Source organism: Lepidochelys kempii, chromosome 24 (assembly GCF_965140265.1).
Source record: "Lepidochelys kempii isolate rLepKem1 chromosome 24, rLepKem1.hap2, whole genome shotgun sequence".
In the NCBI taxonomy this organism is placed as follows: domain Eukaryota; kingdom Metazoa; phylum Chordata; order Testudines; family Cheloniidae; genus Lepidochelys; species Lepidochelys kempii.
In genome coordinates this window covers 15,160,573-15,173,405 of record NC_133279.1, presented here as the reverse complement: position 1 = coordinate 15,173,405, position 12,833 = coordinate 15,160,573, and the positions used below count along the sequence as shown (strand labels likewise).

The window sequence follows — 12,833 nt, the reverse complement described above, 5'->3', positions numbered from 1 at the left end:
ATGGACTTGTGCACGTCCAGCTTTTCTAAATAGTCCCTAACCACCTCTTTCTCCACAGAGGGCTGGCCATCTATTCCCCATGTTGTTATGCCCAGCGCAGCAGTCTGGGAGCTGACCTTGTTAGTGAAGACAGAGGCAAACAAAGCATTGAGTACATTAGCTTTTTCCACATCCTCTGTCACTAGGTTGCCTCCCTCATTCAGTAAGGGGCCCACACTTTCCTTGGCTTTCTTCTTGTTGCCAACATACCTGAAGAAACCCTTCTTGTTACTCTTGACATCTCTCGCTAGCTGCAGCTCCAGGTGCTATTTGGCCCTCCTGATTTCATTCCTACATGCCCGAGCAATATTTTTATACTCTTCCCTGGTCATATGTCCAACCTTCCACTTCTTGTAAGCTTCTTTATGTTTAAGATCCGCTAGGATTTCACCGTTAAGCCAAGCTGGTCATCTGCCATATTTACTATTCTTTCAACCCCAGGGCCCTGCCCCGCATGCCAGGTGCACCAGGGGTGGGCAGGCAGGCTCAGCAAGGCAGGATCCATGTGTGGAGGGACTTCATGAGGGGGGATCCAGGTGTGGGTTGAGAGGATTTTGCGTTGGGCAATCTGGGTGTGGGCAGCTCAGTGGGGTATCTGGGTGCAGAGGGATCTGGATACAGAGGTGCTTGTTGGGGGGGGTCTGGGTGCAATGGTAATGGAACTCCGCAGGGGAGGTCCAGGTGAAAGTGGTTGGGGCTTAGCAGGGAGGGTCTGGGTGTGTGTGGCGGGGGGGGGGGGGGGGACGACACACCGAACAGAGCTCAGCAGGGGGTCCGGGTGTCAGAGTGATACAGCTCAGCAGGAGGGTCTGGATGTGGGGAGCTCAGTGGTGGGGAGGTCCAGATGCTGGGGGAGTGGGATGGGGATCCAGATGCAGCTGGTTCGGACTCAGTAGGGTGGGGATCCAGGTGTAGGTGGCTCAGGTTAAGGGGGAGTGAGGCTTGTCAGGGGTGAGGGAGGCTCAGCGGGAGGGTCTGGAGAGGAGATAGTCTGGATGCACAGGGGTTGGGCAGATGGTGGAGCAGCTCCCTGTAAAGCGATCGCTCCTCAGCTGCAGGGGGAGGGATGCGTGCCAGAAGCACGGGGGGGGGGGGGGGCGGGGGGGGGGAAGAGAGAGAGAAGAAGGGAGGAAGTTTGCAGAGCTTCCTACAGCCAGAGGAGAAATCTGGGGGTGGGTTGACAGCCCCAGATGCTGTGCAAGGAAAGAGGAAGTCCTGTCCTCCCCAGGACTAGCAGCTGAGTCCAGCGCAGGGTAGGAGCCACCAGCCGAGTCTTCCCCAGTCCCGCCCCCTGCACCACAGTGATTTACCTCTCTGCCAGCTGCCCTGGGCACCCAAAACATACTGCTGGGGAGGGTCATATGACCGCTCCTGTGGCTTCCCTTTCCTTCACCATCAGAAGGCCATTTTTCCGTAGGGAAGCAAAGAAATCTGAAGGGGACACAAATTGTGCGCATGCACAGTGGCGCAGCATTCCTCCAGGAGTACACAGTGTTGTAATTCCCTGCACCCAGTGTATTACCATAATATACCTAATAAGCCCTCCACCTAGTACAATGCCCATCACACACCTAATAAGTGAGTTGCGGGGGCTACCACAACAAGCCCTCCACCTGGCACAACGCCCCCCTGGAATGCTACTTTAATCTATCTAATAAGTGATCAGTAAAAAAACCCCTCCACCTTCCCGTGAACCTACTGTTGGTGATGGTGATCCGACGCCCCTGATAGAAGTCCCCCAGTGTCACGGCGTTGCCCTGCTTTGTAGCCACCACCCGCACTGTGCGAGTGTTGTCCTGGCACTCCACATAGGGGTTGTATCCGGGGTTGTTCTGCTGCAGCTGGTTGTTGATCTGGTTCTCCTGACTGCTGGGGTTGAAGGCATCGGCCAGGCGGCTCCGGCAGTAGGACTTATACTTCCAGGTGACTATGGGCAGCTGGGTGGATGAGGTCTGATAGTTGCACTGCAGGGTAACAGGCTGGAAGAGGATCACCACGTTGAAAGGGTTCGGCACCGTGACTTGCATCCCGTGGGCAGGGCCTGGAACAGGGAAAGGGCAGGGTCAGCTGGGCCAAGGAGGGTCAGATGGGGAAGGGGGTACGCCCCAGGCAAGTGAATGACAGAGCCAGAAAAGAACCCAGGAGTCCTGCCTTCCAGCCATTCTAACCACTAGACACCACTCCCCTCCCAGAACTGGGAGCAGAACCCAGGAATCCTGACTCCCAGCCCCCCTGCTCTAACTACTAAGCCACATTCCTTTCACTCTAGAAGTCAGATTTCCATTACAGTGGTTGACTCAGACATGACCAGACTAACTTCTCTGTCCGCCCCCTTTTGAGAGTAAATAGCCATTGAAGAGTCAAGCGTAAGAGGTCTCAAGTGAATTGCCAAGCTTTTGGACCACACTGCAGCCCCTAAAGAGTTAACATCTAATTGTTTCCTTATTACAGAGCAAATCAGGAACTCATCATCACTTGGATCACCATCACTTCCACTGGCCCATGAGCCATTCTGTGACACACCCAGCCCCTTTCTAGCCCAACAATCCCTGACCTCACTGCATTCAAAACAGGAAAGCCTGGTGCTTTTCAAAGTCATCAGTTACTAACCCACACAGCTTCAAGTCTAAAAACAGCTTAGATATCATAAAGGTGAGTGGCAGAACCGGGAATAGAACTCGGGAGTCCTGGCCCCCAACTCCTCCTCCTCCTCCAACCCACCAGACCCCCACACCCCTCCCTTCCCCGAGCTAGGAAAAGACACCAGGAGTCCTGACTCCCAGCTCTAACCACTAGACCCCACTCCCCACCCAAACCCAGGGCTAAAACACAGGAGACAGAGTTGGGACTCTTCAGATTTATCAGGTCTCAAGCCCTCAGTGAGGAAATACAGCCTCATCTACTGTGACCCCACAGCAGCCATTTTAAAACACCCACAACACCACTGACCCCAACGCTTTCCAGGTCACGACGCCAACAACGTTCTCCGTGCACAGTATGGCATGCATTCCACTTAAAGGGCAGGAGGAAAGCCAGGGCACCAATTACACCGGAAACACGGTCATGACACCGGGGTCCACACCCCAGGGGAAGGGGGGAAATCCTGACCAGAGATATCAGCTATAGCTATCTTTTGCTGAGGGATCAGGGTGCTTTTCCAGTACCCTGCATTCACACCACCCCGCAGGGCCATGGGTAACAGAAAGCCCCTCCCTCAAGGCACATTACCCAGCAGGGAGTTTCGACAGGTGTGAGCTCACCAAGACAGGGCGGCTGCCCTTCCGGGAAGGAGGCCACACCTGTGTCTCTGGATTGGGGTGCACCCAGCGCCAGGGAGAGCTGTATGTATGTGACACAGGACACCCCGCAGTTACCTCACTTGGCGTGGGAGGCAGAACAGGTCAGCGGGCATGAAACCCAGGGTTGTGGGAAAGGTGAGGGCTGAGGAGGGAGCTATATTTGGCAGCTTCTTGTGCTACCCGTTTACCTTGGAGGGAAAAGTTAAACACACACATACAGCGCAGAGAGAGACAGGCTGGTTAGACAGAACTGGGGGAGGTGAAAGGACATATGAAGTCTCTGATCCCACTCCCCCACCCCGCTACCTGGGACCCCCGAGCTGCCCCCACCCCGCTACCTGGGACCCCCGAGCTGCCCCCACCCCGCTACCTGGGACCCCCGAGCTGGGCCCTGAACCGCCCCAGTAGCTCAAGGGGACCCCTATGCCAACCCCCCATGCCCACTAGTGGGGCCCCAGGCAAGGGGCAGCCCAGGGACCCACACTAACCCTGCCCACATCCACTAGGGGGGCAGCCTAGAGTCTCCCCCACTCCAACTAGTAGGGCTAAGAGCACACCCAGACTGGGGGGGGGGGGGAAACGACCAGCTCAAGGACCCACACCAACCCCCTCCCCCACGGGGGCACAGCAACCCCCACCCTGAGGGAGCCACAGCTGGGCGGCGCTAATCCCCCTCACACCTCTCCCCTCCAATCAGCCGTCGAGTTTCTCCCTTCCCGCCCCCTGTAGCTCGGGGCAGGAGACCCCGCAGAGCACAACTCCCCCTCAGAGGAGGGTGGCGGGGCGAGGAGTATGGCGGTGCCGTCGCTCGCTCTCCGGGCAGGGACGTTACCTGAGACCCATGCGCCGACCAGGAGCCACAGCAGAGTCCGCAGAGCCAGCTGGGGTCCCCGGGTCTCCATTCCCGCCTCCCACAAGCGACACAGGCCGGGCTGATTCGCCCGCATCAGGCTCCCCCTTCCCGCCAGAGGGGGAGGGGCGCTGCCCGCTTGATTCGGCCGCGTCCTACTCCCGCTGGATTCGCCCGTCCGCTCCGCGCGTCTGTCTCCAGCGCAGGTGCTGCAGCCTCGCCCAAGAGGCGGGACGTACCACTTCCTCGCGGGAGTGGGGGGGGGAAGAGAAATACCTCCCTCCTGCGCAGCAGCCCCTCAGGCGTGGGCTGTCAACTCTGATGCCATCGTGTCTTTGAATCAGGGGCTGCCCCCCCCTTCCCCTTTAAAGCTGGGTTTTAAAATACACAAACCCCTCACCTGTCTCCCTGTCCCCCCTCCCGGGTTTGAAAATGGTCCGGCCCAGGTACCCATAGGAGGGTACTTGGGGCAAACCAATTTGTAGTTTGGAAATTGGGAGTGAACTTTTGGTTGGTTTACCCTCCCCCCTATGCCAATGAATTGGCCCAGGGACAGCCTAGACCAAGTTGTGGGAGAAACCAAAGTAACCTTAAAAAGAGGGAAAGGTGAATGTAACGTTCCCCCCTTTATGAAAATGGACTGGCCCAGGGGCACACCCTTGAGAAAGGGGTGGGAAAAACCAAAGTAACTTTTTAAAGGAGTTGGAAGGAGCGAAATAAATATAGCACCCCTCACATAATTGGGAAATGGGCTGTCCCAGGTGCAGCCAGGCAAAGTGTGTGTGTGACTCTGTGTGTGTTGATGTTTCTCTTTCTTACAGGGCCAGTAGCATTGGGATCAAAGTGGAGTTTTACCACTGGCCTCAGGCCCAAAGCCCTCTTGATCTAACAGACTCTGTCCAAAAAGTTTTAAAGACTTTAGAAAGAAGGAAACAACATTGGGAGTGAAAAGTTTTAGAAACCTGTTTTTGGAGGGGGAAGGGGAAACTTTCAAAACTTTTTCCCCTTCCAAAAAAGTTTCTGAAACTTTTTCCACTGCCAACAAATGGTTTGGAAACTTTTTTGCAAACAGTGTTTAAAACTTTTCTCCATGCTCAACAAATGTTTTGAAAACTTTTTCCATCTCCAAAAGAAAGCTTCAAATGGTTTTTGCCTCCAAAAAGAGTTTCAAAAACTTTTCCTATTAAAAAAAAGTTTCTGAAACTTTACTACGAGTTTTGAAATCCCTTTATCCTTCCAAGAAGAGTCTCCAAAACTTTTTCTTCTTCCACAAAAATTTCAAAAACGTTTCCCTCTGCAAAAAATCAGTTTCAATTTTTTTCCCCATCTCCCCAAAAGAGTTTAAACTCCTTTTCCTGTGGAAAAAAAAGTTTTTAAAACTTTACTCTCGGCACAATAAAAGTTTCCAAAACTTTTTCCCCTTCCAATTTTTTAAAAAAGGTTTATTATTAATTATTTTTTATTTTATTTAGATTGGTGTAACATCTAGGTGCCCTAGTCACGGACCAAGATCCCAATGTGCTAGGTACCATACAAACACAGGACTGAAAGACAGTCCCTGTTGCCAAAGAGCTTTCAATGTAAGTGTAAGAGAAGAGACCATATGGATTCAGACAGACCGAAGGGGGACTGTGAGGAAACAGTGAGAAAATATCCAGCTCCCACCAAATATTTATCTCCCCCAGAACTTTTTTACCTGAGAGGCAGAAAAGTTATAGAAACTTTTTTTGAGGGGTGGGAACTTTCAGAAACTCCTTTTTAATGGAGGAAAAGTCTTCAAAAGTTCTTTGTTTGAGGAAGGAAAACGTTTTGAAAGGAGACATGGTTCAGTTATGAAAATCTGGGGCAAAAAGGTATTCAAACTTTGTGGAGGAGATGTTTTCCAAAACTTTTGTTGAGGGCTGAAAAAGTATTCGAATCTTTTCTAAGAGAGGGGAAAGATTTTGAATGTAAGGACGAAAACGTTCAGGAAAGTTATTTTTGGGGGGCAGAAAAAGGTTTTGAGAATCCTTGGGAAACTTTTTGGGAACCCATTGTATTGAAGGGAGTAAAGTTTTCAAAACCTTTTCATAGAGAAAACTAAGGTCCCAATCCTACAAACACGTATGCATGTGATTGCAGCGGAATTACTTCACTCCCACTGGGAACTCACTTGGCTATGTCTGCACTGCCCTTTTGTCAGTCAAACTTTTGTCAGTCAGGGGTGTGAAAAAAACATCCCCCTGGTGGACAAAAGTTGTACGGCTGTAAAGTGCGGGTGTATACAGCACTTTGTCGGCGGGAGACGCTCTCCCGCCAACAAAGCTACCGCCCCTCGTTGGGGGTGGTTTTATTTTGTTGGGAGGTGCGCAGTGTTGACATAGCCTTAAAGTTAGGCATATGCTTAATAGGAGCAGGACTGAAACCCCGAGCCCTGGCAGGTGCACCCTGCGGGGCTAAAACCCCAAGACCCTCCTCCCTGCTGGGCAGAAGCCCTTGTCCCCCCACCCTGCTGCAAGGGGTGGCCGGGCGAGGGCTGCCCCAGCGGGGGCTGGAGCTGCGGGTGGAGAGCTGTGAGGTGCCATGTGACAGGACCCCCGCTGCAGTCACCAGTTGGGGGTTGACTCAGGATTGACCCTGAGGGAACTGAGATCAGAACCCAGCCCTGCCCCCGCTGCAGACAGGGGTGACTCTGGATCGATCAGAACCCAGCCCTGCCCCTGCTGCTGTTGTGGGGTGACCCTGGATCGACCCGGAAAGCTGAGATCAGAACCCAGCCCTGCCCCCATTGCAGTGGGGGTGACTCCAGATCGACCCCAGGGAGCTGAGAATCCAGCGTGCTCTCCCTGGGGCTCCCCAGCTGGCCCCTTCTGAGCTAGGGCAATTATGACCTCACTCTCTGACAGATGACATCACAATGAGGTCAGAAAGCCGTTGCCTCCTGCTCCAACCACTGGGCACACCCCAGCCAGCCATGTGCCCCCGAGCAGTGGCCCTCAGCTTCCTCTTTGTCTTGATCTCTGCCGTGGCCAATGGCGACCCATCCCAAGGCGTCTCCCTGCCAGAGCCCTGCCTCCCGAGCCGCTCATGCACCCTGGCCTTGATCTCAGACAACCCTGTGACCCTGAGGTGCCCAGGCCCCCCCCACCAGGGCCCAGTCTCTTGGCAGTATGCGGATCCCTCCCGGCCCGGGGAGCGGCCGGCCACCTTCATCCGCACTGGGCACCCCTTGGCGCTCATCCCCACTCGCGCCAAGCTGTGGCGGCTGCGCTTGAAAACCCGGCTGCTCCAGGGCGACCTGCGGATTGTGGATCCTGGCGTGGGGGACTCGGGCATCTACAGCTGTCGCCGCGGTGATACCACGCTGGCCTACTACGAGGTGGATTTCCAGGACGCTGGGCGCCTCCACATCAGCCACGCCAGCCTGGGAGAGGCCACCCTGGCTAACACCACCGTGGATCTGGCTGGCGGGGCCCGGGGCCAGCTGTTCACCGCCTGGGCACGCTGGCAGCCCTGCGACCGCTGCGGAGGCCCCGGCGAGAGGAAGCGGGTGGGGTTCTGCTACGCCCGGTTGGCATCACGCCCCGAGGGGCCCCTGCCATGCGGGGTGGCCGGGCGAGGGCTGCCCCAGAGGGGGCCGGAGCTGCGGGTGGAGAGCTGTGAGGTGCCATGTGACAGGGCCTACGGCCCCAGCCGGGATGAACTGGGCAGGGCCCCTCTCCTTGTCGTCACCCGCTACCGAGCCCTGCCTCACGCCCGCGCCAGGCTGAGGTGCCCAACAGCCTCTATATACAGGTACAGGGAGCCGTTCCATGCTGGGGAGACCCAGGGGCCCATGCAGCCAGGTATCCCAACCCTCCACCCCTGGATCAGACCCATGGGCCCATCTACCCTGGTATCAGGCCCCCTCCCTGCTAGCCCAGATCAGAGCTATGGGCCCACCTAAGCTGGTATCCCCACCCCAGATCAGATGCATGGGCAGCCCATCTAAAGCAATATTCCCCCCATCTCTAAAAATCTATCCCCTAGCCAGGAGCTCAGGTCTGTGGCAGAATCCAGCCCAAATGTATGGGGATAAATCCGGGCTCCTTGGTGGGGTGAAGCTGGAGGAGCCCCCCGGGAGCATTCGGGGGTAGGTTGGAAAGAGTCAGAAGGAACTTGGGCCCAGCCTGTTTGCACTGAGCTGGTTTCTGTGTGGGTGTTGGGAAGGGGAGCCAGGTTAATAAATTACCACCGCACTGAACTTTCACCGTGGTCGAAACTGAGCTGTGGGATCAGGAGACAGTGCCTGGAACAAAGGGGTCCCAGCCCAGCATTAGAGGGCAATGTGCCACAGGGGGCAGGGGAGGGGCACGCTCCCCTGGCAGTCAGGGCTGGCCCCAATGCCCCAGCATAGCCCTAGGGGGCGCTGTGCTGCAGGGAATGGGGTGGGGCGCTCTCCCCTCTTAATCAATGCTGGTGTCAATGCCATCCTTAGCAAAGTGTAACACCATGTCCCTGCCCGGGTATGGTCTTTTAAAACCCCATCACACTTTAATACAAGAGATGCTGGCTATGAACCCAGGCGGCCTGGCTCCAAATGAGTCTAGCTCCTGCTCAGGGGATACAAATTCCACCTCTGGGGGCTTCTGACCCGTAGCTTTCACCATCCCCTAACTTCATCTCAGATCCTGACAGAAAATCACATCTTCTCGTTAATTCCTTCCCCGGGCGCTATGTTCTGGTAGCATCCAGTGGTGCCAGCTCTCGTGAGTTTATTGTGACTCACGATTTTCCTAAAGCCCTCAACCGCTGGAATCATGTTAGTTCTTGAGCCTCTCAGCTTTCACGGAAGAAGCATGACTAGTCCTCATGGCTCCACAGAAACCCTTGGAAATGTGACTCCTCCCACCTCCAACATCAGAAGGCCAATTAAAACCAACCGGACACTGATCATTTCTTTACCCGTATGAGTTTTGGAAGCTGCTCTCGCAGGTTTTTAGCCAGCCTCAGACATTTTTTAAAGCCAATCTCACCATTTTTTAAACCAAACAGAGTTTTTGGAGCTGATCTCACGATTTTTAAGGCAGTCTCGCAATTTTTCGATGGAACGCCTCATTAAAAGTGAATGCCAGGTTGCCCTCTTGTGGCTGACGCATTGGAGAATAACCTACTACCGCTTCCAGCTAGCCATGCTTCTCCTGTAGCTCAAGCACTAGTGTCTAGGTTTCAAAATCCTGCATGAGGCCTGTTTTGGTGGCATCCCCCCTCCAGCCCTGCCTGGCTGTGTATGTTCATAACACATCGGTGCAAATGAGTTTAGCTCCTGGCTGCAGACGTCTACCACTGGCAAATCTGATCCCACTCTAGCCCCAGCCTGTGCTTAAGGCTCTGGTGGGGTTGGCATCAGCTGTTGTGGGGATTGTGGTAATTTCATCTTGTGGGCCAGGCACATCTCAGGTAGTTTCACTGGGAGACGCTGAAGGCCATTTTTGCTGCCTGTTAATTCCATAGATAAGCGCAGGGAGGAGGGAAAGATTCCCACCATCCTTGTCCCAGCCATCCTGGACCAATTTAGCCCCCCTAGCCCAGCACCCCAGACACCCCCACCCCCCCAGGGTCTCCCTCTAAGGGAGATCAGGCTCCATGGGTAGCCAGCCTTTGGCCTCTGGTGATGAGAGCAAGGGGGGCTGGTTAGTGCCAGTTGAAATGGACAGAGACTGGCTGAACTCATTCCAGCCAGCACCCCTTAGAGGGGTCCCATTCTCCACCCCCTTGAGCCAGCCAGTTCCCTGCCCTGGGGCTGGATCGGAGCTGGTGCCCCCCAGCAGGGTAATGCTTTACTCTCAGCCCCCTGGCTCTAACCTCTGGACCCCATTCCCCTCCCAGAGCTGGGGAGAGAACCCAGGAGTCCTGGCACCCCGTGAGCATGTGCAAGGCCCACACCAGGCTCTGCTAACCTCTCTCTTTCTGCTCCCAGCCCCGTGTACTGGCAGGAAGGCCCCACCGCCCTGACCTGGCTGGACCTTCATCAGCGCAACGGCTCCATTGGCCTGGACAAGGCGACCGGTGGCGGGACCCTGCTGCTTTCCTCCTGGAATGGCACCGATGCCGGCTATTACCAGTGCTACGTGGGCGGGCAGCTGGTGGGCCAGTTCCTGGTCACCCCGCCTAGGGTGCTGGCCTCCGCCCCAGAGCTGACCCGTGCCTACTCGGCCATCGAGTCCCTGGTGGTGGGGCTGTCCATCTTCCTCCTCTTCCTCCTCTTCCTCAGCATCCTGCAGTCCTGCCGCAGGAAGCCAGGAGCCATCATGGCCTGAGGGGGCTGCAGCCGACTGGGGAATAAACATATTGACCAGCAGCTTGGCTAGGTGTGCGCTAGGCAGCTAGGGGGAGCGGGGTGGGAGCTCTCCCCTGGCAATCAGGGCTGGTGGCCCCAATGCTCCAGCATAGCACTAGGGGGCGCGGTGCTGCAGGGAGCAGGGTTGGGGGCTCCCCCCTGGAAGTCAGGACTGGCCCCGATGCCCCAGCGTGACGCTAGGGGGCCCTGTGCTGCAGGGGTTTGCCGCCCTGATTTTACTTGCATGCTAAAGCTAGGTGCCTACCTCAGTCAGCAGAGGGAGCTAAAAAGCCAGTTCTCAGATACAGATGCCCCAGCCACCTTTAAAGTGCCATCACGAGGTAGGCACCCCACCTGGCCAGTAGGGGTCACTGTTCCCATAGACTTACCAGCCTCTCCTTGCTCAGCATGATGGTGTGGGGTTGTTTGCAGTCAGCTCCCTGCCTCAGTTCCTCTCCATAGGCCAGTTATCAGCTGTGTAGCCCACTCTCCGCTGGATCAAAGCAATGGGCCCATCTACCCCGGTATCCCTCCTCCCCATGCTACCCCAGGGCAAGAGGTCCAGTTAGCCCAGGCCTTGGGTAAGGAGCAGAACTAGGGGTAGAACCCAGGAGTCCTGGCTCCCAGCTGCCCTCCCCATGGCTCTATCCACTCAACCCCACTCTTCTCACAGATCTGGGGCTAAAGTCCAGGAGTCCTGACTCACCACCTTCCCTGCTCCCACCACTAGACCCCACTCCCTTCCCAGAGCTTCGGACAGAACCCAGGAGTCCTGACTCCTCCCCTCCCCCCACTCTCTCCCATGTCCTGCTGCCTTGTGTTTACAAGGGGAGAAGGAGGAGAACGGCTGCAGGTATCCAGATGCGTCCGGCCAGCACACTCGGGTGAGTTAATTACCCGCCCCGCTGCCCGGAACAATTAGCCAATTCTCTGCTCCTAACTGCGAGGGGTCGGTGGCCGGTGATCCTGTTCCTTGCTGCCTTTGTCTGTGCGATGAATCAGTCACACTGCTCCGCAGGATCGCCGTGACTCATGGGCGCTCACAAGCACGGCCTTTGTGTGCCCGTCCAGCGGGATGGGACGCTCCGTGACTGCCACCAGCTTTCTCACCCCGCGCCAGGGGCCAGCCAACCGAGGGGTCTTCAGATACGGCCACTTCTCTGACTGCCTGAATCCAGCCCTGGGCAAGCCCCGGGAACGTGCGTGTGTGAATCAAGAGCGGAGCTTTGCACTGGGCACCTGCAGGGCGTGGCACCTTAAACGTTTGGGAGACGTGTGCCAGGACGCAGCGGGGATGGGCTCTCCGGGGCCGCAGTTGGCTTAACCACGCTAGAGGTCAAACAAACCACGAAGGAAGGTTTCTGGGCCTCTGGCCTGGTGGCTGCCACACAAGAAATGGATGAAGTTCATCTCGAAATCCTTGGCTTCACGCTGGACCAGGCGTGGAGGTGGGTGGCTCTGAGGCTCAGGGGAATGCAGAGCAGATCTTAGGAGAGGGGACTGACTGAAAGAGGTTGGCTGGCTTAGCCCACCAGCTGTTTTGAGGGTAAACAGCAGAAAGGGGGAAGAGCTATTGAATTGACATCTAGAAATCAGATTGACCCGGGGCGAATTAGTGAGGTCAACCCCCAGTGTGGACGCAGCTAGGTCAGTGGTGAAATTCTTCCGTCCATCTAGCTACCACCTCTCCGAAAGGGGGGGTTAATGACAGGGACTAGTACGCACACTATCCTGCTGGCTGCCACATAGCACTTGCCCTGGTCTCTGGTGCACACAGGCGGATTTAAACCGCAGGCAAGCAGAGGGTTAGCAGCTGGCATATGCTGCACTAGGGCATGCTGGGTCGGGCACGTGTTGCATCGGTGCAGGCAGGCTGGGTTCAGCTTGCTGCCTGCCCAATCTGGCAGCAGGCGATTCGTGCCTCAGTTTCCACTTCAGCTCTGGGGCCAGCCGCAGATGTGTGTCAGCAAACTGCAATGTGATGAGACCGGCCCCCTCCCTGACTGTCTTTTTCTTTGTTCTGTGTTTGTACAGCGCCTGGTGCAACTGGCCCCTGGGCCATGAATGGAGGGCCTAGGCACTACCATAATATACCTAATAAATTGCACTATTAATGTACAGCAGGGAGTTTTGGTCCCTGACTGGGGTGCCGACATGCTACCATAATACACCTAATAAATAGCACCAGTAATATACGATGCTGAGCTCCATGGGGTTTTGGTCCCTGACTGGGGCGCCTACATGCTACTGTAATGCACTAATAATGTACACCACCTAGCACAATGGAGCTGTGGGCCACGCCTAAAGCTGCTTACTGCTCCTGTAATGCACCTAATAAATGAAAACG

At 55.8% G+C, this 12,833-nt stretch overlaps 1 protein-coding gene across 7 annotated transcripts in view; it reads right to left on the bottom strand.

Annotated features, from left to right (window-relative positions):
* Window positions 1–11,237, bottom strand: part of LSR (lipolysis stimulated lipoprotein receptor) — a 28,226-nt gene extending 16,989 nt beyond the window's left edge. For 3 of the 7 annotated variants that reach the window (XM_073322854.1, XM_073322855.1, XM_073322858.1), the window contains exons 1-3: window positions 10,876–11,237; window positions 10,163–10,481; window positions 1,739–2,080 (exon numbers count right to left, since the gene is read on the bottom strand). In XM_073322854.1, coding sequence (XP_073178955.1) covers window positions 1,739–2,080; window positions 10,163–10,481; window positions 10,876–10,896 — 682 coding nt within the window. In that variant the 5' untranslated portion in view covers window positions 10,897–11,237. Of the gene's footprint in view, window positions 1–1,738; window positions 2,081–4,170; window positions 4,499–10,162; window positions 10,482–10,875 lie in introns of those variants that run through there. The other 4 variants (XM_073322856.1, XM_073322857.1, XM_073322860.1 and 1 more) reach the window with 3 other exon arrangements.
* Between the last annotated feature and the right edge of the window lie 1,596 nt (window positions 11,238–12,833).